This window comes from Diadema setosum, chromosome 10 (assembly GCF_964275005.1).
Source record: "Diadema setosum chromosome 10, eeDiaSeto1, whole genome shotgun sequence".
NCBI lineage: Eukaryota > Metazoa > Echinodermata > Echinoidea > Diadematoida > Diadematidae > Diadema > Diadema setosum.
In genome coordinates, this window is record NC_092694.1 from 21,673,535 (window position 1) to 21,699,697 (window position 26,163).

Sequence of the window (26,163 nt, forward strand, 5' to 3'; positions counted from 1 at the left end):
ACATAATGGTGGTTTAGGTCTAAAGTCAAGGTCAAAGTTCACTGTACTTTGAGTTAAATATTATTTTTCAGCCATGATTTCAGTTAGGAATGTCCAGTGGTAATCTTATTACAGTTAGGAGATAAGAATGAATAAACGATGCATTTCGTAAAGTGAAAGGGGTCAAAGGTCTTGGTCAAAGGTTACCAACAAAAAAAAAAAAAGAAGAAAGTAGTCAAAGCTATAATTTTCTAGTCACAAATACCATAAGGTACATTCCGTAATAGATATGTAGAAGTAAATTTGAAAATAATTATTCAGTACAGAGAGGATTAAAGGTCGAACATTTATCAGTGGTCAAGATGATTCAGTGAGCTTCATTCCCATGTAAATGAAGGGTATTTTATACATTGACGGCATGTATATCGGTTGTACACCATTTTGTACTTAATAGTTTGGGGGTTTTTTTTGACAGACAAAAGCAAAATGCCCAATCATAGAAATAATCACTGTCAGATTTTGTGTCACATTGCGTCAAAAATGACAAAGGCTGCGCTCAATTGTTACAGCTGCTCGATAAACATCACACACCCATCTCTTGGTTTGATTGTGACGTCATTACGGACGGTGAACGTCTGACCCGGAACTAGTTGAAAGCGCAGACTTCGCAGCAGTTTGGCCAAAATCACACGAGCCGCAATCTGTTGAGCGAATGGAAAATGTACATCGTCGGTGTCATCATTGCATATACTGAAGACCCTACTAAGTTTCATGAAGATAACTTTAGCCATTGCAAAGAAAATGGGGAAAAGTGTGATTTTAGCATGCACTTGTCCTTTGACTTTGAACTTTGACCCCATGACCCAAAGCTTTCCCCAGACAACAATGAAGAGATGTTTGAAATCTGTATTCTTATACCAAATTGATTTGTTGGTACAGATTTTATGGGTTGCGTGTAAATACATGACTGTATTTTAGAAAACGCATATCCTCTGATTTGAAAATAACTTGAAATCGCCCACACATGTGGCGTCAGTTGTTCATGGGGCAGCCTCCCCACGACTCGTCGGTATGCCAGGGGTCATCACGAAAGCATGCAGACGACGGACTAAACGCACCATGGGGTAATTTTCGTATTGTGACATCATAACGCTCCTCTACCGTGTCGTTAAAGGACAATTAAGGCGTAATCATGGTTGAGATGTTCTGAATTGTTGGACATACCAAGGCGAAATGCTGACCGATGCACGACCGTTGTCCCAGAGAGAAGGGAAAGTAGGCGCCAATATGTTTAGGTCTGCTCGTTGAGACATGGCAGCGGAAGTAAATAGATAGATAAGTAAATGAATGAATAAATAAGTGAATAAATATTGCAGGCTGTTGTCCGCAATAATATATATATTTGTTTAATGACACAATTATACCGTTTATAATCTTTCACTTTTTTTTTTTTTTTTTTGATGGATGCAAGCCCTATTCATCTTTAGTGCTTTAGATAGATCTAATTTGGGAAAACTAACCCCAATATCTATAGCCGGAGAGGAACGATTTATCAAAAATAATGATTGCTACTGCCCCCATGACCATGAGGCTAGACGTTCGATGTAGGCTGTCTTTTCTTTTTCACGAATACCGGTACCTACGTGTATATAGTGGTCAATTTGATGGACTCGTTTCGCATGTTGGCTAACCCTGTGCATACAACGTGTATTCCCTGTCAATAGGTTTGTGTGTGAAATGTGTGCACAATTGACTCATTGATAGAGAAAGGGTTAACTCACGATGTGTCGCCTAATTGTTGGAAACGCTCTGGGCGGAAAACTTCAGGGTCATCAAAATAGCGATCCATCATGCACATGGCTAAGTGGCTTGCCTGTAATAGCACATGAAAGAATGAATTAGGAGAAGGAGAAACGAAGAAGGAGGGAAGAAAAGGAAGCGGTGAGAGTTGTGGCCTGCGATCATGCAGCAAACATCAGTCACCCTGTATACCCAGAAAGATGGTTTCCACCTCCCTAGTCCCTAAAAATCCATACATGTATCTAAAATCTGGACTTATTTACTGTCTATTTGTAAGTAAATACTCATTTACCTATAGATGTTCGTTCATCCGAAATTGAAAAAAGGGTTCGTTTCGCCGAATATTGTGGCGTTATTTCAAAGGTTCGTAATTCCTGTCATGTCTCCAAAACGAGCCATGATGTACACTGATACAACTCGTTATTCCAAAGGTTCGTTAACCCTGAAATGAAATAAAGTTCGTTTTTACGATAGTTCGTTGATCTGAAAAAGAAATAAGGGTTTTTATTCCGAAGGTTCGTTAATCCAAAAATCAAGTATAAAGGTTCGTTAATCCAAAAATCAAGTATAAAGGGTCGTTAATCCGAAAATGAAGTATATTATGTATAAAGGTTCGTTAATGCGAAAGCGAAATAAGGTTTGTTATTCTTAAGTTTCGTTATTTCGAAAATGAGACAAGGTTCGTCATTTCTATGGTTCGTTAATCTGAAAATGAAATAAGATTTAAGATTTAATAACTTAAAGTCCCTTTAAGTCAAAGATGAAAGAAAGGTGTGTACTGTGTCGAACCTTTGGAGTTACGAACCATTGTTCCACTTTCGGATCACCGAACGTTTATGCTTCATTTTCGAATTAACAAACCTTTGGAGTGACGAACCTTATTTCGTTTTCGGATCAATGAATCCTCGCAATAGCGAACCTTACTTCATATCGGGATTAACCAGCCTGCGGTATAACGAATCCATTATTGTAATTATTGTACCGCATGGCTTGTTGTGGAGACACGTTTGAAATACATACCACGATGTGACTTCCTCGTGGTAAATGGTACTGTCCAAATGTGACGTCAAAACCCAATGTGCGGCTCGTTCCTTGTACAGGCGGATACATTCGCAACGTCTCCTTTAAGACCTGATAAAAAGACCACGAAACGTACATGCACATATATACAACGATACACAAACACATATATGTACGCACATTGACATTGAGTATAGACAAGCAGAATCGGTTAAAATGTAAAATATAGAATCACTGAATTATTCTATGTGTTTCCAGAAAGCAATGACTTGACGCCAAAGAGACGCAGATGACGTAATTCATCTACCCCTAGTAAAAGCCAGAAGTTTAAGACGTTTCTTGCTTTTATGAGTTGTATCTTTTTATAAACTTTTCCAGACCTTTAAGACCCACGAATTTCCTTCCCCGTAGCGAAGCCAATCCAAGGTGAATCGACTCAAGATTTATACTTTTTTTTTTAATAATAAAACATGCAGCGGAATTACCATAATGAGAAAAAAGGGAAAAAACAAACAAGACTAACAGATTTCATATACATGTCACTGTTGTGTCTGTCTATTCTATACAAAAGTATTTCATTTCCAAGTAAATCAGATCATCTATAGCTTGCGTTGCATGTGCATCAGGTTATCAAATGTCAGTGATTTCGGCCAACACTTAAAATACCTATAGGCCGTAATCGAAGACAGTATAATGTCTGTACTCTTTGTAAGTGTACAAATTAGTGTAATTGCTTGCAATGCATTTTTCTCATGCACCAGTATGTGTCATTATAGAGTTCCATTGCACGGTCTTCGAAATCGGAGTATTTTCACCAACTCAAACGTTTCGTAAATCTCTTCGTTGTTTTTTTTTTTTAACAAATTTTGTCGGAATGTTCCTTCTAGTCTGAAAAGTCTCATGAACGACGCTTTGACGAATGAAGACGCATAAATGGTATGTATACAATCGATATATTGGATAGCGTAATACGACACATTTGCAGTGAATTGAAAATTACATGTCGGAAGATATGATTCTCTGTCTGACGTAATAAAGAGATATTACCAATGAGAGGTACTCCAAGCTCATGACGTCATCATACGAAACGTTCTTCTTGTCTCCTATCACCTCTTCTAGCTCCACTTGGACTCTTCAGGTATATGGGAGAGGCACGCACAGAAAGAGACGAATTAATGAAATAGTCTGAAGTTGGAAGTGATGATAAGGTCGAATAAGCTAAACCTATATACTCTTCGTTAATCATGGAGAAAAAATAACTTCATAATGGGTATGTGTATGACTCACTTTTCGTAAACGCTTGGAAATCTAGAAAGTTGTTGAATCGTAAAAGCCAGAAGATTACTTGTAGTTTCGTGGCCTGTAAAAAAATTAAAAGACATGTCAAAAATCAGCAACAAAGAAGTCGAATTGAAAACAGTTCGAATACTATTTTTAGTATACCAGGATTTAATGGAAACAAAGTTATGTCATCGTTACCATGGTGAGGAGTTACAAACAACAGGACCCAGGTGTGTGACGTTCATTAGGTAATTAGGCCTACGTACGAACTGGGATGGAATTTAGGAGCTTCATTCATGAGCTCTCTTCCGTCAATGGGGTCAAATTTTCCGAAAGCGTCTTAATCAGGTAAAATCCTGGAGATAATTTGTCAGTAAAGAGAGGAAAGTGCGTCAGCGTGTTGTCATTGCTTGAATACACGCAAATGATCACTCGAAATGATCACCCGCATTGATCACTCGCAAATGATCACTCGAATTGATCATTCGCATTGATCACTCGTAAATGATCACTCGCATTGATCACTCGTAAAAAGGGGCCGCGGGAAATGTCTTTTCTTTGGCTTATTCATTCTTTTTCTATTTTCTTTTAAATGTGGGAGGGGTGGGTTGGCGGTCTTGCGGTTGACCATTGACGTGCTATACGTGCTTCATTGCTCTACCTGCGATGAATAAGGTGATAAACTCGTCAATCATCTCCTCCATGCCAAAATCATCGACGGCACGGTAGTCGCAGGCGATGAGGATATGTGTAAGGATATCCAGGGGGAGTTCTTCTCCACGCTCCTTGGCGGCCTTTCTCATTATGATGACGTCACTTCCGGTGTCGCGTATCAGACATACGGCCTCCCTGACTTCGCGCCGAAACTTGCGTGATTTCCTCGAAGGATCCAGCTGGCGTATTTGAGAAAATAAGCCAGTTCGGAGTTAGCTCATGGGCACATTGGTCCGAATGACCTTCTTTTTTCTCAGTCGGTTAGGGGCACTTCACTCGCTTTCAGAGTGACATAATGCATTTTAGCTTTACGTAACGATTTATGGTATTCATCAATCCTGCCCAAACAAAGAATGAATTTGCATAGACCAGATGACCAGAATGATCCGTCAATTCCGCATCAATTTCATTACCTTGCACTGAATGTATTAACAACCTCTTTCTATTGATTTGCCAAATACCACTTTTGCCGTCAGGTAGATGCGCTGGCAAGCAGCATTTATAAGGATTACATGAATAATCATTACATCACAGATACTTATCCCAGTGAATTTAAAAACCAACATGCTTGTTGGTCCGAATGACCTTTTTTCTGCTCATGCTCAAAGTGGAACTCCGAACTGGTCTATATGGCGCACGTGATCAAATGTCTCCTCTCTTTTTTTTTTTTTTTTTTCGTCTCTCTCTTTTAAAAATATTCTCTGAAAAAAAGAAAATATCGTTATTTCTTTTTTACGATAAACTCTTTAAACCACCCAGGTGACTCCCTCATTCTTCACGTACAAAACTCACAGGCACTTAAGATTAGCTCGGAGCAATGATTTAAACAACATTATTCGTGCTACGACATCAAAGAATACAATAATCATGTTAACCTGCGTATGTTGTTTATGACGCTTTAACATCATGTTACTATGAATATAATTGTCCGACAACACACCCTCACACTTGGGTTGGGGGTCCACTTGAGGAATAGAAACATTATTGTTTTGGCAACAAAAGTAAAATAAATTTCAAATCTTGGGAAAAAGTCACTCAAAGATTCACATACTCACGAAAGTTGGTTGTGATTACCACCCCCATCCCGTTACCAAACGTTCCGCTGCATGCCAGTGTATAGTGTTCAGGCTCTCATTTTATAAATGCATTTATGCCCCTAAATGCATAAATGAATGTATAACTCAACAAAGCGAGCAGGTGGTTACGTTATGATAAGGAGAATTCTAGTCCATATTTCGGCTGATATTGATAGGTAGATTACACTCATACGATCGAAACAGCCAAAGTTTCATGACAATCGCATCAAAATATGAGCATAGTTGGGGTCCTCCCATTGTTTATCTTGAATTAGTGTGTTCTGTGTTGCGCGGTGTGTTGTTGGTTTTTTTTTTTTTTTTTTTTTTTTTGGGGGGGGGGGATATACAATTGTGTGAATGTTCGATATCGTCTTCACACTCACATCGCTATGCCTCTTTATTTCGTCATTAGGTGTGCTTCCTATATAGCAGCGCCATGTTTTCTTCCACTTCGATTTCCCTCGACACTATATATACTGCAACCCTGTTATTGTCTTACCCTAAGCCATGGCTTCATTACAGACGACATGATTCCCTTCAAAATCAGGGAGACAGCCCTTGGGAAGGGGCAGTTCGACTCGTTGATGACATCGATGTCCATGCCAAATCCCACCTTTATCAATGATACAAAAACGCCATTCCTTACACAAAGTATTACTGTTGTGTAATACTATAATGCATATATTTTGCTGTCTCAGATGCCAATAATACATAATTATAATGACTGAACAATACAATACAAGACAAAGCAAAACAAAACAAAACAAAACAAAACAAAACAGGTAGACATCCCGAGTTCGAATCCAGCCACTGGTCCCGGTTTCTGCACGTGGTTGAATACCAATGATGGGGTCCGGAGCGGCGAGTCCGGGGATGGGGTATGACTAATGCCCTGACTCTCTGGTAGAGAAGTGTCAAGAAGAAGCTTGCCTGACTTATGGTTGTAATTATTATCATTATAAGTAAGACAATAATCTATTCGCATTGTTATTACTTTCATCAGTATTGTTATAGTGATTTTTCGTTGTCACTATCATTCAGTAGTAGTAGTAGCAGCAGTAGTAGTAGTAGTAGTTAGTAGTAGAAGTAGAAGTAGAAGTAGACCTAGTAGTAGCAGTAGTAGTAGTAGTAGTAGTAGTAGTAGTAGTAGCAGTATTAGTAGTAGCAGAAGGCCTGGAAGAAGTAATAGTAAAATACAGCCATAATATCAACACGCTAGTGCAAATTTACATGAACAAGAGTTTCTTCTGCATCAGTGACGATTGAAATATTTGTGAAAAATCAAACAAACATACAAACAAACAAACTGATGTGACTGGCTCGAAGACTGTATTTGCTGTATTTTGATAACAATTTTGTGCACAACTTCAGTCTTATTTTCTTCGCTATGTTTTACTCAGTGCTTTCGGTAAGTACGTCAGGCATCATTATTCAACTCGTGTTCTTGTCCTTCAAGTCTTCGGAGAAAGCAAAATCATTATGAGCGAAACCAGGACTCATTGTAACGCAGGCTGTTGTTTTTCATCTCTCAACATATTATATTTGCAGGTATTCGCGACAACCCATTTCTTTCTCTTCTTTTGTTTTTATTTCTTATTTCAGAAAAGACTGCGCTTTCAGTAAATAACACAATCATTTATATTTCACAACATTTTACCACATAAAGTTCATAAACTACAGAAAGAAAGAAATGTAATAAGGTAAAGAAATGATAAACTGTAACTCAAAATACAAATATCCTCTAGATTTACGTTGATCTTGAATTGCAAACAAAGATGCCATGTTGTCAAGTATAATATAACGACACTTAAGCATCCGTAATGCTTTTTATACTCTTAAGCATCCGTAAAGCATCCCATGACTTTACTCTTGTGATTGCGCCCGCTCTTGTCAAAGTTTGTTACTATTGAGGTTGTTTCTCGCAGCTCTACTAGTGGCGCCATTAACCCAAGTGAAATAGCGTGTTTGTGTGTGTGTGTTTGTGTGTGAGTGTTAGTGTGTGTGTGGGTGTGTGTGTGTGTGTGTGAGTGTGTGTGTGTGTGTGTGTGTGTGTGTGTGTGTGTGTTTTAAAGAAGCCTTACCCTCGCGATGACGTCAAGAGTGACGATACTGAACTGATCCATCATGCGCACTTCCTGTTGACCGTCGGCAAGAGGAATCAGATGATTGATGAAATTATCAGCGCTTTGGTTGAATCCACTTACCAAGTCTTTGAGAACTCTGCATAGAGGAATAAGAAGAATGTCAGATTTAAGTTTGACGTAACGTGGTTACACCACTGACCTCAATGTAGGAAAAATCAGTGGGTTACAGAGAGCTGAATACAGTATATACAACTTTAAATGCATTTGAATTATCTCACATGTTCCCACTGATACAGTTACCATATACATGTCACGACTCGTGATGTGATTACTCTATACCTAGTTGACTCTGTAATTATGTTTATGCTCTTAAATTTGTTTGTAATTTGATCCTAACACAACTCTTGATTATTACGCTAGTGCCGACCATGGAAAGAGGAATTAAGCTTGTGTGCACAACATTCACATTGATATTTATACACAAAATCCTTAAACAAGACTATGAAACCATTTCAGAGAAGATGATTGTCATCAACTGTATAACCATAGAAATGGAATTACTGCTCACAACGTCAGTCAGCATGTGTGTTTGAAGTAGGTATTTCTTCCTAGACGAGAATCATTTTCATGGGCCTTAAACAAAAATTTGCCCGGTAAACATGAGGACATGTACATTTTGACAACCTGATAGTTCTTTTTGCGTGATCACTTACTGTCGTTGGAAAGCGGTATTTATCAGGGCTCGTTTCTTTTCCCATCGCGAATGGCTTGTCTCGGCTAAAAGCCCTTTTCCCGCGGCTCGCTGGCCGTATAGCGAGCTCAGATGTTTGTAGTCGGCTGCCGGTTTAGGGTGGGCGCTGTTCGTGAGAAGGCTCTGAAAACGAGGAAAACAAACTTTCGAGACTTTTGGTCGAGTCACATAGAATCAATTTACTCCTTGCATTCGCATTATGTCTAGTTGACTGTCACTGCATATTGACAGAAAGTTTATCTGAGGTAGATTGGAATATAACCCGAAATTACAGTAGCTTGTTCGTGTATCAAGACCTACTTAGTAATAACCTTTATAAATTCATGACTGTGAGCAATGACAATTATTACAGAGACGATCGATGGAGAAAGATATAAAATCTGAATAATACATCTAAACGACATTTTGTTATTTTGACTGCTTATAGAAATATCCACTGAGATATTTTGTAATTATAGATCTCCCTGAAGGAATGATAGGCCAAGAATCATTCTTTGAACACTTAAAGGTTTGGAATTATGTCTTCCTATTTCAAAATATTCTTAAGTTTCATTCATCGTTGATTGCTAGACAGTCAAAATTTTCCGTAGTGACCAGGGGGGGGGGGGGAGATTTTTTTTTTTTTAAGTGGCCACTTATGGCAGGTGGCCGCTATAGAGAGATAGCTGCTTAGGCAGATTTGACTGTATATACATGTATATGTATATCATGCACAAAAACACACACTATGTTGCATACACTTGGTGAAAGTGAACTACTTACCTTAATGAATTTTGCATCCAAGATGAAAATGAAGCTGTAATGTAGGATATGTAATTTGTGAATGATCCCAAACTCTTGATACCTGTTTAGAATTTAAAAGGGTGAGGAAAACTAATGAAAAATATGTCAGACAACTCTGTTTTATGATATGACTGTATATAAAGTGAGGAAATGTTAGACAACTTTCTTTTATGATAATGACTGTATAGTCCATGTATAGGCTATATCTAATCGTTTGTGCCAGGAATTTTGTCTCCGGGTACCGATAGGCAGCTATTTAGGTGACTTTTGTCAGTTTTTCTCTGGCTTTCTGCTGCCCAGTGTCATGTTGAGTACATGTTTCATTGTATTGTGTTCAAAATTCTTTGACACTCCTTCATAAATCCATTGAAATGATAGAGTTAACAAAGCCTATCGTTGACTACACTTGCATACATTAAAACAAAACAAAAAACACGCAACAAAAACAACAAACCCACAAAGTACACCCGATCGAATCGACACTACACACCATTTATATTTCAGTTTGTTTTATCTACACTTCAGTTTTCTTTACGATGAAATGAGGAAAAATAAATGGGAAATGAATATGTTGTATAATAGTAACGATATAATATTCTTCTGTGACTACTTACAAGGCATATGTTAGCTTTCTAATGGCGTCCTTTTCTATGTATTCTGCTACAAGAGTGTAATTCCCCCAGATGAAACTGTTCAGAAGATATTGAAACATAACAAATTAATGAAAAAAAAATTGATATGATAGCTACTACATTGCTCTCATAATATCAGTCAATCAAAATACTCACATCTCCCAAAAACTAAAGTTAAGCCGAAGAAAGGCATTATTATAGTATGTTCACTAGTCTTTCCGCCTATTATGTCCGTAACACACACACACACACACACACACACACACACACACACACACACACACACACACACACACACACACATATGCACAGACATTTATTCATGTGTATTGGTTTCTGCTTCAGGGTGTATGAAGACAAATTGAACTTGAACGAAATGAACGAATTGTCGCCCCTGTTGGTTCACTTGACAAAGCTTTAATTTGGCAAAATCTTGTTGAATCAATATCTCTCATGAAGAGTACTCAACACAATATGTACTATATTTTATAATTGTATATATAAATATAATTATATATATATCATATATATAATATATATTATGCATATGTACTATATATATATGTGTGTGTGTGTGTGTATAAATGATATGAATATATGAAGAGTTTGTTCGCAAAAACCGATAAGTCCATATTTGCCAAATGGAGATATTTGCGATTATTAAGGTCAAGAAAAATAAAGAGAATAATAAGAAAATTTGTGCTCCTTTTGACCATAACTTCAAATATGTACCTTTATATGTAGTGACCAATATATCAAATTAAAAGGTATTATTTTGTACTTTATGACAGAGACCGTACTTAAAAATCTTCAAAAATGGACTTATCGGTTTTTGCGAACAAACTCTTCATATGGAGAGGCGGCGATAGAAAAGACAGAGACAGAAATACAGGATAAAGAGAGAGAGAGAGAGAGAGAGAGAGAGAGAGGGAGTTTGATCATTTCTATTTTTGGTATCTCCAGTGTAAAATTTATTCTCCACTTGTTGAAGTATACCTCGTACTGTCAAATAGTCCGAAAATTTTGATTGTGGATAGGATTATAGCGATAATCTTCCGCAACTTATCGCGGAGACGAAGATATCTCCTGAGTTTCACCGAGGCGCCTGCATTATAATCATTAAGAGGTATGGATAAGAGAAATAAACCCACATAAAACTCAAACAAGCGACCTTGTAGAATATCTCTCCAGTGCTTAGTGAACTTGTTGGGGATTCCACGATGGCTTTGTACTTTTAGTTAAGAACGAGAGTAGAGCCCCCCCCCCCAAAAAAAAAAAAAAAAAAAAAAACACACACACACACAAACAAACAAACAAAACAAAAAACAAAAGCAAAAACAAAAACAAAAACCTCAGGACAGTAAGAGGTAATCCATGAGAACATGGTGCAGAGCATGTGGTATACAGACTCCTGCTGCTCACCAGTAATCGCTGAAAATTGCTAGATAGCCGACTCGGTGAAAATCATGCATTAACGCTACGGAGAAATACCGTTTAGGCCTACAATGATAACGCTCCTGGGCCCCGTTTCATAAAGCTGTTCGTAAAGTTACGAACGACTTACAAGCGACTGGTGTTCAGTTCTTGTGCTGAATTATGGAAATTCTGTTAAGTATAGCACATCAGAATTGATCACCAGTCGCTCGTAAGTTGTTCGTAACTTTACGAACAGCTTTATGAAACACCTCCCTGTTATAACAATGTTAAAACGCAATAAAAATCTAGCTCCCAAAACTATCATCTCTACAATGTTTTTATCATTTACTCTTTCGTTATGAAATTTCGATATAACGAAGGACAACCGCCGGTGTTGACGACTTTCGCTATAACGGGAGTCTAATGTATTCCGGAAGACGCGGGTTAAGTTTGATATATAGATAATTATATACTCGATTTCGCAGGGATTGTACTACTTCATTGAAAGTGGGGTTTTGCTGTTGTTTGTTTGTTTGTTTGTTTATTTATTTGTTAAACAGAATGGGAATGGGGTATAGCTGTAAGAACATTTTCGGAATAAAACCATATAGGCCTACTTGTTGGCCAGCTAATTTATTGGACGTTTTCTAAACGTTCTTGAAACATTCCAAGTTTGTTATTTGGACGTTTGTCGAAACGTTTTCAGAAAGTATTTTTTGTAGAAGGTTTTCGACGTATTTGAATCGTTTTAAATGGACGTTCCAAAAATTTTATGGAAAAAAAAACAATTAAAAAAAACTTTCAAGATTTTTTTAAGGACCTGTTGAAAACCTTTTGGACATCATAGACGTCAGAATGCCTTTAAGACTATTCAAAACGTTCTCTGGACGTTCTCTGGACGCACAAAAAACCTTTTTACGTCTAATGCGTGTGATAATCGTTTTAAGAACTTTTTAGAAAACAAAAGTCTTAGAACTTTTCAGGAATGTCTATAAATTCCTTAAACAGTTTTAAGAACGTTCAAAGAACAAAACAAAAAAAAAACCTTTAAAAACGTAATGGGTAAAGTAAGGGTTGTATTAGTCATGTTATACTACTTGGTTATTTTTTTGTAAACCGGGTTTGTAAAGAACATTTCATTTTGTAACGTATGTTGTGCATAGCTCATAACTAAGATTGTCTTGCTACCAAATAGCTTCGCAGTTTATTTCCTTGTGTTGTTATTTATTCAGTCTAAGTTTGTGTGTTTGTGTGCATGTGTGTGTGATATTTCTTTCTTTCTTTCTTTTCCTGGAGATAAACTACTGGAAGCTATACATGCCTAACTCAGTACCTTGTTCTTGCTGGACCTGGTATATGGCTGTATTTGACGTGGCCATACTTGACGTAAATGATGTAGCTGCCGATCAGAGCCGCAGTACCCAAGGTGAGAAGCAAAATGACGTAAGAAACAACAGTCAGCAGGATGTTCCCTTCCATGACCACCGTTGTTTGATGATACAATACGTCTATACCCGTTACTGAAATACAAAAGCAATTACGCAAAGACAATATGAAGCAAACATTTTGCACTTCAGTCTTTCTGCGATTAGATTTGTAAACAGAAAGATGATAGAAGTGACAAATGAAAGGAAAAAGAATCAAGCCTGAAATATACTTTTCTATGTTCTCTGCCCCTGTGCATAATTATGGGGGTAGAACTTGGACATGAAGGGAGGGACTTAGATCTAATGTGATTTGTGAATAGAATTTGATTTCACTGTTCACTATGTGCAAATTTATGGAAGTATGCACTCCTGGAAAGGCAGAGGGAAATTTGAATGAGAAGAAAAGTGATTTTTTTTTTTCGAGAAAAGTAACCTTATGCCAGCTTACTGAAATACAAAAACATGATTGAAGTGATAAGGTCATCTTCTTAAGTGGGGTTTTGTACTCTTGTTATGCATTGTGACATTATCACGAACGCTCTGTTCGAATGGATTAATTCAAAATTATGTCAAACGTTTCATTTATGAGTCAAACAAAAACATTGAACAAATAACAAATAAATAACAACAAACAAACCTACAAAGAAGACACGACACAGAGTCATGGACGATGTGAAGTCATTGAATTATTTGACGAAACTTCACCATATTTATTCTTTAAAAAAATAATTTATTTATTTATTTTATCTGTTTTGTTTCAGTAGGGTAGCGGTGTCAGTGGCTACAAACACTGTTATTTTCAGAGGCCCTATACACATACAGTGCTGTACATCACAAAATACACACGTTGTAGACACACACACAAAAAAATGACATTATACACAAATTTACGGCACATTTACGACATGACCAGTTAGTTGAGAATTGCGGAGGTGGAAAATACATAAATAACTTCACCTTTAACATTGCAATTCACTGAGAAGTGATATATACGGATCTCAATACTCATATATATATATACATGTATATGTATATATCTCTATATAAAGTGTCTAGATTACAACACATGTATAGCTATATTGCATATTTTCTAATTCTCTTCATGTCACATCTTGTGAATATATGAATAATTGTACATTTATCAGAATGATGTGAAATCTATCTTTCTCGGAAACAATAAACACACTTCCAATCATACATTTTAACAATCTTATTATGTACTGTGTGGTAGGGCATTTAAGGACAGACATACTGAATAAACACAGATAACTTGCTCACAATTCATTCATTTATAATAGGTGAGATAACATAACGTACGAGGAAAAATATCCTGTTTTGATATTAATCAGTGTCACATATTGATTCATAATAATATCCACCTAGATACAACTGTGGTTCGAAAAAAAAAAAGAGTTTGCACAAGTGTATAGAAATGCTGTCAAACAAGGGAAAATATAAGATGTGTAATTCGTTAGCCCAAAGTAATGCATTTCATGTAAACATTGTTCTTAACATAAAACATCATGCAATTATCATTACCTTTTTCTTACGGGGGGGGGGGGGGGGGGGGCGCACCGGGCGCGCGCCCCCTCTTTATTTTTGATATAAAAAAAAAGAAAAAAAAATAAGAAATTAATTTTGCAAAGGCGCCTCCCTTTACGGAATTTCTGGATCCGCCCCCGTGACATGGCTCCCTGCAAGCTTGGGTTGGATGGTCCAAAGAATAGTAACAGTGTCGGAATTCCATTGTTGAGGCTTGCAACTATATTGTACCAAACAATACATTGAAGAGCACTGTACTTGGTAGTTGAATAGACCGTGAAGTTTTTCAAAAGAGACATTGGTTGCTCAGTCAGGAAGGTCTGTAGACGTGGCACCCCAGTCAAGTTTCAAGTTTCAAGTTTATTAAAAGTTTCCACAATACAAAAATTACATAAGAACAATAATATGTAACAAGGAATACATTGTTGAATATGTGATTAAAACAATTTGCAGAATTGAATATAAATTGACAATGCATGTAGATGCATATAGATGTAAAGTGGAGGGGTCTTAGAAAAGCAAGCTTGTATAATAAGAACCCCTGGAAAGGCAAGTTAAGACATAATATAATAACTCACTACTATATACAAACATTAAAGCCATAGAATAATTCTAGTGGAATTCCTCAATCCCTCACACACACACACACACACACACACACTACCTATGGAATTTTAAAGCAAAACATAATTGGCATTAGACTATATTACTCAAATGGAAAGCGATGAGATGAAGTCATGTATGTAGAATTTAAAAGGAGCAGCATCAATGAGACTGAGAATATCGATGAAGCAAATACTTCCGAGCCAACACTTTAAATCTGGAAAAAGTGGTACTATCTTTAACATCTGAGGGCAACATGTTCCATTCTTTTATGCAAGACACATAAAAAGAATTTAGGGCAATACTGGTAGCTACACGAGGTAGATGCAGAAGGTTTTTCTGTCGTGTATTATGGGAATGAACAACTGAGTTTTTGACGAACAAATCTAGAAATAAGGAGGGAGAACTGGACATGTGAAGCTTGTACATGAATGCCAATGAGTTAAAACACACTAACTCGTTTAGAGGTAAACAACACAGCTGTAAGAACTGGGGGGCACTTGGCCTAGTAAAGTGTGAGCTTGTTATTAGCCTGATAGCTCTCTTTTGTACAATAAACAATTTATGAAGATGGCTGTTATAAGTATTACCCCAGGCAACATTACAATACATCAAGTGAGGCATTATGATGCTATTATACAGTGTAGTCAAGACACTTTTAGGAACAATAAATTTTAGCTTATGCATCACACCAACACCCCGAGAAGCTTTGGAACATACATTTAGTATGTGTTGCTTCCATGACAGAAATTCATTGATAGTAATACCAAGGAATAATACATTTTCGCTTGTAGCTACCTGATGTCCACCAATAATGAGAGAAGGGGTGTTTACAGGTATCCTCTTATTCCTTGTTCTGAAAATAACACATTGTGTCTTCTGAAGATTAAGTGACAATTTATTACAACAAAACCAACGATAAAGTTTGTTAAGTTCTTCATTTGCTGAAGATATTAAACTGTACGCATCCTTGTGGGAGGACAGAAGACTTGTATCATCAGCAAACAGTGAGTAAGTAAACAATGATGTAGCACTGATGATATCATTGATATAGATAAGAAATAATAGTGGGCCTAACACTGAGCCTTGAGGCACTCCACAATCAATGTGGGTGGAAAGCGATTTGGTCCCATTGACAACCACAAACTGCATTCGGTTTTGCAGATAGCTTTTGAACCAGTCTAAAGGAACTCCACGAATACCATAAGATTTAAGTTTGCAGATAAGAATGTGGTGGTCAATGGTATCAAACGCCTTGGACAAATCTAAGAAAATGCCTAGACAAAATTTCCCTTCATCAAGTGCATGAGCAATAATGTTAGTTAAATGCAATACACCCATACTGGTAGAAGAATATTTGCGAAAACCAAATTGCTCGGGGATCAAAATGCCTTCTACAGCTAAATAATTATTTACTCTTGAGCATACAATCTTTTCTAACAATTTAGAAAATACAGGCAGCAAGGCAATGGGTCTGTAGTTTTCAATGTTTCTGTTATCACTTTTCTTATACACAGGAACTACTTTGGCAATTTTCATCTTGTCTGGAACTATTCCTTGCGACAGAGATTTATTAAATATGTCACACAATGGGACAGCAATGCTATGGATACACTCTTTGACAACCCTAGGAGCTATATTATCAGAACCTGATGACTTAGAGGATTTCAGTGATAAAGCTAGCATTATTATTTCAGATGCAGTAGTGGGCTTCAAAAATAAAGATTTGCTGTTTTTTGTAGGTTTCAAATAATCCTGAAAAGTATTGGATGTACTTGGGATCTTTTCACTTATCTTAGCAGCAATTCCTGCAAAATACTGATTGAAATGTTCAGCCTTTTGCGTATTTGTACTTAATGAAATATCACCATTATACATTTCTGAGGGAAGGTTGTGACATTTCCCCTTTCCGATCAATTTGTTTATATGGAACCATGTTTTTTTGATATCCCCTTTTATATCATGGAATAGATTTCTAAAATATTTTTGCTTTGAAAAGCGCACAACATTTGTCAATTCATTCTTGTAATCAACATAATTCTTCTTATTTATCCAGGTTGGATGTTTAATGAATAATTTATAGAGCTTATGCTTCTTCCTAATGGACCTAAGCAAACTATGTGTGATCCAGGGTTTCTTACATCCCTTCTTGGCACATGATTCAACAACAGGAAAGCATTTGTCATACACATCACCAAATACATTAATAAAATAATCGTATGAATCATTTGCACTAGTTAAGCTATATAGGTCATGCCAGTCAACTTCTAAAAGCTTCTGTTTGAAAATAGATATGTTCTCAGCATTGACTGCGTGCTTAGTTTTTATACTTCTTTCACCATTTGATATGCTTACTTTTCCTTTGTCTATACAATAAATAGGCAAATGATCAGATAGGTCTGAAAATATAAGACCACTCTCAACATTATTTTGAATACAATTTGTGAAAAAATTATCAATCAGGGTAGCAGAGGTGTCAGTAATGCGAGTAGGTTTAGTGATGAGAGGGAACATATTATGTGAATACATAAGATCCAAGAACCCCTTCACACTATCATCATAATCAGAATTTAGCAGATTGATATTGAAGTCACCCATAACATAAACAAACTTGTTCTCCCTAGATAACGTTTGCATATGCTCTTCAATATTATCACAAAATGATTCAATATCACTTCTTGGAGCCCTATAAATACACCCAACTACAATATGCTTTTCCTTATCATCAACTTCAATAAAAATTGACTCATAACCAGGTTTACTACCAGACAAATCACACCGTAGCTTATAATCGATGGAGTCTTTAATATATAAGGCAACACCACCACCAATGCTATCAGGTCTACAGATGTTGATTAGGGAGTAACCTTGCAACTTGAATAAATTAGCATCAGTTGATGTCTTAAACCAAGTTTCAGAGACACCAATGAAAGAAAAATCATGGTGTAAACACTCAAGCAACACTTGCAAATTATCATGATTTTTAACAAGGCTCCTAGCATTTATATGAAGCATAGTAAAATTCTCATGTGGTTCGCTGCATGCAAGCTTTTCCTGAAAGTCATCACAACTTACATAATTACATTCCCTTACTGTGGAATTTAAGTCATCGTCAAGGTCAACACCCAGTTCAAAGTCATTGGGCAACAGTCAAGTGTGTGTAGAGCCATAATATCATGGAGAAAAATATGTGGTCAACTAAATCATACATTTGACCATTTAGCAGCTTCAGGGCGGTTTTGGTGGATCCTGGCGCAATAAACAACAATTTGATCATGAACATAATAATACCACAAAAATCCACCTCACAGTACACTGGAGCAAAAAGAAATTGAGCAGTATGAGGAGCTGCCTAGGCGCTCACTCACTCACTAAATAGCAATAAGATTTACTGATTAACCATAGTAGTAAATTCAGGGGTCCGTTTCATGAAGCTATCACATAAAAGCTATCACATAAATCTTAAAATGGCCAAGCCGCTCCTAAGCTAGGAGAGACTTTCACAGAGAAGTGAAAACCATTTCACGAAGTCTCTCCTAAGCTATGAGAGACTTTAATTTTTTCAATCGTCATGTTCGAGGGTAATACTAATTAACATATCATTAGCATATCATTAACTTTTTCTCCCTATTGTGTTACATGCGTTGAGCACTCGCTACATAGACATAGCACGTATACACACAGTGTATACAGCGCAGAGGCAACAGATCTACGACGGAGGCAGGATCCTAGAGGCTAAGTTGCATTCTACACCGCTACCAGTACATATTTCTATTAGTGAGTATATTTAAAGCTGTCTACAATTGAAAAGTAATGCATGTGGATTCATAATGTTATATTATTTGGATATGTTTTTGTTCGAATCTTCTACAATTCTCCAAGGGCTAGCTAGATGTAGATCTAATCTTACCGGTAGTAGCGTTATTACAATAGTCCCACGTAGGCACATCGCCGTTTGTTTGAATGACCAAATGGCCAGCTGAGTTAGCTTAGCATGGTAGCGTGGCTACTACAACTTCTACAAGTAATAGTGAAATGTTTGTGGGTTGATTTTTATGATATATTTAGCGTGCAGATATTTCATGAGAGCAATTGCCCGATTTGTTCATGTATGGGTGAATTGCAGGTAACTTAAGGCCTGAATAGTGAAGGGATCGAAGAAGAAACCGGAAATTTCATAAGAATTGATCTGCATTTTATTATTATTACTAAATAATTAGGCCTATATTTTTGAAGACGTGTCTAACATTGAATATTTACACTGTCACTAGCTGTGTGGCTAGTATTCAGAAGTGATACAAATTTTCCGTTTTGTGTCAAATCGACAGGAAAAATCTGTTGTTGTTTTTTTCAGTCTAGAATTGTAGAAAATCTAGGATATTTTGTCCAACAGAATTATGGGCCTAACCTAAGCCTAATGTTTTTTAGGCCCTAACGTGAACTTATAGCGTTAGCATTCACACTACAGAGAACCAGCTGTACGTTACCTGTGTCATTGTTACGTTTACAAGTCCTAATGTTACTATCTAACATTACTATAGGTCTACAACAAAAACTTGTAAAATACTAGGGGTTAGGGGTTATAATAACAGCGACCAGCCCGAACGCAAAGCACTTTGTACAACTAACAGGGAGTGCCCTGGGGTTAGGGCAGGTAGTACTATCTGGAGAGTCCGACAGTGGTTAGACTAACTAGATCTAGTAGTAGTAGTAGGGCCTAGTAGTAGTACGTAGATCCAGGTCTACACAGAATATGAATTGGAAACCATGGTTCAGATCTTGGTTCAGACTTGAAAGCTATCTTCCACAATTCTAAGTGCATACAGCACTGTAATCGCAATGCATGTGTCACAATAAGATAGAGAATGATGTTTACCTAAATTCATTGGCATGGAACCTCTAGAATTCTACTGCTATACTACCAGGTGTCTATAGATCTAGAATCCAGTGGTATAGTGATCCTGAGTAGCGCCTACTGACCTAGATACTACTTAACCAGTGTATACCAAAAGTATAACCAGACTAAACCCTTAGCCTTGGTATTCTTAAACATATTATCATTAAAATAACTAGGCCTATCACGCATCAGTAAGGAAGTTAATAGGTCTTCTAAATAGTGCTATCTATCTAGGCAGTTAGTAGATTCTATAGGTCCATACTCCGATGCTAGTACCGCTTACACAACTTCTTTTAGCAATTTAATTGATGATGATGACATGACAACAGTTGATGATCAGAGTCAGACTGTGGCTGCATCTCAGGCTGTAACTGTGATCAACCCGAATGTGAAGCCACAGTACAGCTGGTCCTTCCAGATCTTAGGTAGATGTAGACCTTGCAACGTGGATGCCTATTGACAAGATCTAGAACCTCAAGAAGTCATAATACCCCAAACTATAGGCTTACACATGTTCAATTGAGACAACTCAAATACTAGTAGTATCTCTTTTAATCATCCCCCAAAAAATAATAATATAAGGTCCTTTATATATTTAAACTGCAAAAACATGTGAACTGATTTCAAATTTCATGCAGATTCTAGATATTGTGTGTAAAATCTTGTATAATCAAACAACAGTTTGAAAACACATTTTCTATTTTGTATTCACATTTTTAATTATAATGTTAGATATGGAACATCAGTCAGACTGCTACAATCAGACTTCTGCATCTCATAAAGCCCAGAGTCAGTTGCTGAACTTCACTGAACACAGAACCAAACTGCTTAACTTCCATCTTCTCCACAGCTAGACTGCTACTGAACTTCGTCGAGACTTATCTATCAGCATGGTCACCTTCAACAGAATGCAAGTATTTTAGCTTATAATACTATTTTAGCAGACAACATATCTGTATATTTTCAAATACTACAATTGCAACATTATTTACATTTGGACATCAAATTGTCTCTGGATTTTTAGTTGAATAGTGTTAGACAGGAAATATTGAAAACAATGTTTGCTGTAATGTCCATCTTGGTAATTGAAAACAAACATTCTTATCCAGTGAATAGTGACCCTTCTAGAAAGATCCTTTATCGGACGATAAATCCTTTATCGGACGAGTGTAAGAGAAATGAAAAAAAAAATGTATCACTTTGGATTATGTCAACTTTTTCTTTTCTCTCTTTGTGATGATGGAAATAAATAAACTATTGAACTATTGAACTATTGAACTATTGAACTATTGAACTATTGAACAACTGTTTTTTGCATTTTTTTTTATTTCACTATATGTATAATATTACATACTGATCCAATTGAAAAGAAATAATTCATGGAGGGGGGGGGGGGGGGTACCTGCATGTCTACATGTATCAAGCTCCTGAAACAAACTTTAGCAGTCACGTTATCTTAATATTGTAGGCCCTACTATGATTGTTTATTTACCCTCTCCCTTTTCTAGTATCAAAACAACCTCATGCTCTTACAATGTTTGAAACAAGAATATTTGACATAGCTAATCATTTTAAACTGTGAAAAGTCCTATTTACAGCTTATGGATCAGTAGATACTAGTGAATTCAGTCTTTCAAAATCAATGGTAGGGCTTTTCAATTTGATTGCTATAGCTTGTTATAGCAAAGGCAAAGCACCCATCTCTAACATACTTTCTAATGTACCATGTCCTGCACTATTGTTTTGTTTGTAAGATGTTAACTGTTCTTGTATATTGAATAAACTCCAAACAGCCAAGGACCAGACAACCATGTGAACTTCATCCACTTCAGAGTTAAGGACTGGGGGCAAGATGCAAATGGAAAAGTCAAGTGACAGTGTCATGGATATTCCACCATCTTCATTTGGTGTGTTAAATGATTATTTTTAGCTATTGAAGCAAGTTGAGAAATCATGTTATCTTGATCATCTACAGTTGGCAGCAAAATTAGTCAACTCCTCTCTTGCATGTCGGACACTCTGGCCTAATGAATTACATTATAACTGAGATTATTTCTAAGTCATACAAGTGGTGATCAGATAGTTTGATACAAGTAAAAAACAGATCAGTAGCCTTTGATTTGCATATAGTTACAAACTTTGATCATTCATGTATAAAGAGATATGGTCCAGTGGGCACATTTATGGTCATTTTCAGTCCTTTCAGTGATCACTGAAATGCTTCGTTGAATATGGTTTCACTCAATGTTTTGATAGGTGACACAATATGATGGAATTTGATGTAGGATTCTTAATATTTCAATTGGCATTTTTCATTGTACAAAAATATTTAAATGAAGTAATTTCTAGTGAAGGTTGCCATCATAGAGTTTGTACAGAGGTTTAGCCATGATATTAATAATTCAAAGTTTAAGTCCTGTCAAAATGAATATAACCCTATGAAATGCTAAGAGTTATGTATAGAATGGCAAGATACTATTTAAAATTCCATAAAAACAAAAGAAATTAATCGTTATCATCAGACCATAACACGTCATGCTTCAGTGATCACAGAAAGGTCTGAAATGACCATAATGTACTCATTTGACCTTATCTCTTCATGCATGAATGATCAAAGTTTCTAACTATATGCAAATCAAAGATTATTGATCAGGTAGGCATTTGTCATAAACTATCTGTTCACCATTTGTATATGATTTAGTAATTGTAATGTTATTTATTTTGCCATAGTGTCCATAATGCAAGGGGGTTTAATAATTCTGCTGCCAACTGAATAAAGTGAATGCTTGTTTTTAATTTCCCCCTCTCATTCATTACTGAAATTACCTCATACTCTTACAATTTGCTAACAGGGGCTCATTACATAGTGATTCAAACTTTGAAAACTGGCAATTACAACTTGTCGTTCACATAATATATCTTACAAAATTGATATTCATTAATGAACATTTTGTTGTTATTGCTTGTTTTGATAAAGATGTACACTCATCTCAAATATTTTCCAACTATCCCATTTGTGCATCCGATGTTTCTGTTTGTATGGTATTTAACTGTTCTTATATTTGCACACCCAAAGGCCTGAAGAGAGCTGAACCTCACCAAGCCCTTGGGACTGACAACTGCAGCTGAACTTCACCCAGGTCAGAGTCAGACTGCAATTAGACTACGAACTGTATAGCAGCATCTTATCTACAACAGAACACAGGTATGCATTTCTCAAATTAAACTTGAAAGTACAGTAAACCTCGGATAAGTCGACGTCGAGTGAGTCGAAAATCGCTTAACTCGAAGCAAAATAAAAAGTCCCGATTTTTCCCTATGTATTTTCTCTGAGAAATATTTGGATAAGCCGAAGTACGAGAGTCGAATTTCGGCTGTGTCGAAGTAAAACATTCAGTCCCTTTTGTACAAAATACACGTAGTTTACATCACTTGAGCCGAAGAAGATTTGTCTGGCATTCTCATTACATTTAGAGGAGAACAAAAAAATCGGCATGTCGCAGAACCCCGTCCCTGGCCTGCTGCAGGTAAGCATGCACACTCACCGTACCGCTCTGCACGCATGTCGAATACATACACATGTATACTAGTACATGTATACACACAGCACATCGATCCATATACTTTATCCATACACACAGCACATCCATACTTTATCCATGTCAAGCCAGAACTCCTTGGTCAACCAATCGCTGCTTTAATATTTTAGTGACAGGCCAAGTGGGCGGAGCTTGTTTGTGCGTGCCCGGCTGGCTGTATAGTTTTGTTCAATGGAGGTGGGATGGGCCTGGGAGAGTGTTTGTCTCAGGGTAGGTTGATAGACATAGCACATGCACATTGCCACATTACAGCGCAGACATTCTCAGAACTACGTTTAACTACTAGTATTGATACAAATTCCATGTTCAATTTAGAACAAAAAAGAACATTATCTTCAAGAACAGACAAAGTTGAATGCAAACACACATACGCACGCACGCACACACACACACACACACAAACATATGCATGAAATGTACTATAATACATGTACATAACTGTGAGTCGAAAAAAAAATCGACTCTCGCGAGAGTCGAATTTCACTTAAGTCGACGCATTTTCGTCAGTCCCGAGAGCTTCGACTCATGCGAGGTTTACTGTATAAAGAATTTTACAAAATAAACAACTTGAATAACAGTTGAAAAAAGGCAACCTCTGTTGATGACATATCAGTTACAAGTAATTCGGTCTTTCTTATTTTAGGAATTATTGTAGACTTGGTGGACAAACAATGTCACCTCTATATGTGAACTGTTCCACACGAGAAATGAAGAAATTAGTGCATTCATACACCCCAGTTGGGAGTTGATTTAATGTTTATGTCTATATCAGCCACAATTGGGAATTCAGTACGGCTCACAAGAGTTGATTAATGCACTGACATAGCAATGCAGCTGACTTGTTGCATAACCCATTGAATCATATTTCTGTTTATTTTGGAATTCCCAGCTTGCCTGACATAAGTTACAATCCTTTCTAAAAAAAAGTCAAATAAGTCTCTACTGACTACATGAATGAATGAATGACATTATGTGAGATGAGTGTTTTAAGTCACAATCACATTTTCATTTTGAGTCTGTGTCACACCTTTTTTGTTCGTCAGGAAGAATCCGATACACTAATTCTTGTGTATGACAACCCAGACGATTTTCTTTGTATTTTTTTTCCTTGATGCTGTTAAGCTGTTGCTAATATACTGTATATGAAATTGCTGACAAGCAGCTCTGTGTAATGATATGTGTGGTAGTCGTGTGTGTATTCATTCAACTGTACACCCACATGTTACCACTCTGTATAATGTCAGGGAGAGTGGATGTGATTTGCATGTCACAAAATTTCAGTATGTAACCAGATTTGTTTATTTTTCCATATTCTATTTCTTTTGTCCTTTCTTTCTTTTTTCTTTCATATAGATTCTCAAGGCATGGAGCTTGCCAAAGGTGATGCAGACAGGTTGAATATAACATATGCTGGTTTTGACCGCTGTGGATTCAATCCTTCAAAAATTAATGGTATACAATGTATACATTTTTTTTGGGGGGGGGTGGTTGCATTAGATGTGAGGATCTGACATGTACCTGCAGCACTGTAATGAAAGTAATGAATGCAAATGTCATGGTGATTTTGTAATAGATCTTTATGACAAAAGCTTCTTGCACAACAAAAATTCCTAAAATGGAGTGCAAATATTATGTCTTTCAGGACATCATTTGGAAAATAAGAATAGGTCTATTGTCGCTAGACCTACACACATGATAGATTTTCAAATTTTATGCACTTGCTGCAAATGACATGAGTAATGTTACAGAACCTAACAACATCTTGATTGTTTTCTGTCTGCTTTTCTATTTTGTGTTCACATAATTGGCATGTTCAATTTCAACTTTATCTGATAATCCCTTCATTATTGTTGCTCTAGAGTTTTATATCCTGTTTTTTGTCCCATTTATTGCACAGAACATAGCTAGGTAAGATAGACCACATACTTCAGACCTATTTGCTAGCTATGCTTTTGCAGAGTGTGTGCTTTCTTTCTAATATTCAAATACATAGGAGAGTCCATCTGAATTCAGTTGTACATCATTTTAAAACTGAGAGTGTGCTCTTTCAGAAACAGGATTGGCCCTTTTTTTTTTTTGGAAGATACTAAGAAACCACTATTGAAGTGCTACAGAGCATTAATTCAAAGAAGAATTCAATGTTTATTTGACGAAAATTAGTTTTTAAATGGTTGAGATATCCAAAAGCAGAGTAAAACAAAGCGATTCTAGTAAAAGGTTGGTTCCACCTTTTATTAGGATTCCTTTATTTTGGATATCTCAAACATTTCAAAACCAATTTTCATCAAATAAACATTGAATTCTTCTTTGAATTAATGGTCTTTCATATTTCATAAGAGGTTTCTTATTATATCACCCCTCCTCCCCCCCCCCAAAAAAAAAGAGAAGAAATGTTAACAATCTGAAACCAGGTCTCAACCAAAACTTTACCAGCCGTTTAACCAGAAATCCATGTTTGGTGACTTTCTGTTGATATTGTGATACAGAGTCACAATTGCAGTGTTAGATATGAAGCTGCAATCAGACTATTGCAGTCTGACTGCTGAATTTCACTGAGTT

General features: G+C 36.6%; 1 protein-coding gene and 1 long non-coding RNA gene across 3 annotated transcripts; one reads left to right on the forward strand and one right to left on the reverse strand.

Annotated features, from left to right (window-relative positions):
• Positions 1 to 542: 542 nt before the first annotated feature.
• On the reverse strand, positions 543 to 13,015 carry LOC140233847 (cholesterol 24-hydroxylase-like). Its single transcript, XM_072313938.1, has 13 exons — positions 12,870 to 13,015; positions 10,103 to 10,177; positions 9,468 to 9,549; positions 8,668 to 8,828; positions 7,952 to 8,090; positions 6,370 to 6,483; positions 4,742 to 4,973; positions 4,087 to 4,159; positions 3,847 to 3,931; positions 2,800 to 2,910; positions 1,761 to 1,852; positions 1,204 to 1,279; positions 543 to 680 (listed from the first exon to the last, which is right to left on the reverse strand). The coding sequence occupies exons 1-13, from the start codon at positions 13,013 to 13,015 to the stop codon at positions 543 to 545; spliced, it is 1,524 nt and encodes a 507-aa protein (XP_072170039.1).
• Positions 13,016 to 18,810: 5,795 nt separating this feature from the next.
• LOC140234486 (uncharacterized) lies at positions 18,811 to 25,089 on the forward strand. Of its 2 annotated transcripts, none has more exons than XR_011901623.1 (5): positions 18,811 to 18,885; positions 20,856 to 20,915; positions 21,799 to 21,912; positions 23,082 to 23,210; positions 24,958 to 25,089. It is a non-coding gene; the product is annotated as an uncharacterized lncRNA (long non-coding RNA). The 2 variants fall into 2 exon arrangements; XR_011901622.1 differs by having other exon boundaries at positions 18,813 to 18,885; positions 20,738 to 20,915.
• Positions 25,090 to 26,163: the final 1,074 nt, after the last annotated feature.

Excerpts from the sequence above, each read along its gene's own strand:
- LOC140233847 (XM_072313938.1), bottom strand. The coding sequence starts at position 13,015 with ATGGAAGGGAACATCCTGCTGACTGTTGTTTCTTACGTCATTTTGCTT. Across the intron at positions 9,550-10,102 it reads AGAAAGCTAACATATGCCTT|GTATCAAGAGTTTGGGATCA; the intron begins GTAAGTAGTCAC and ends AATTCTAAACAG. Across the intron at positions 6,484-7,951 it reads CTCTTGACGTCATCGCGAGG|GTGGGATTTGGCATGGACAT; the intron begins GTAAGGCTTCTT and ends TCATTGATAAAG.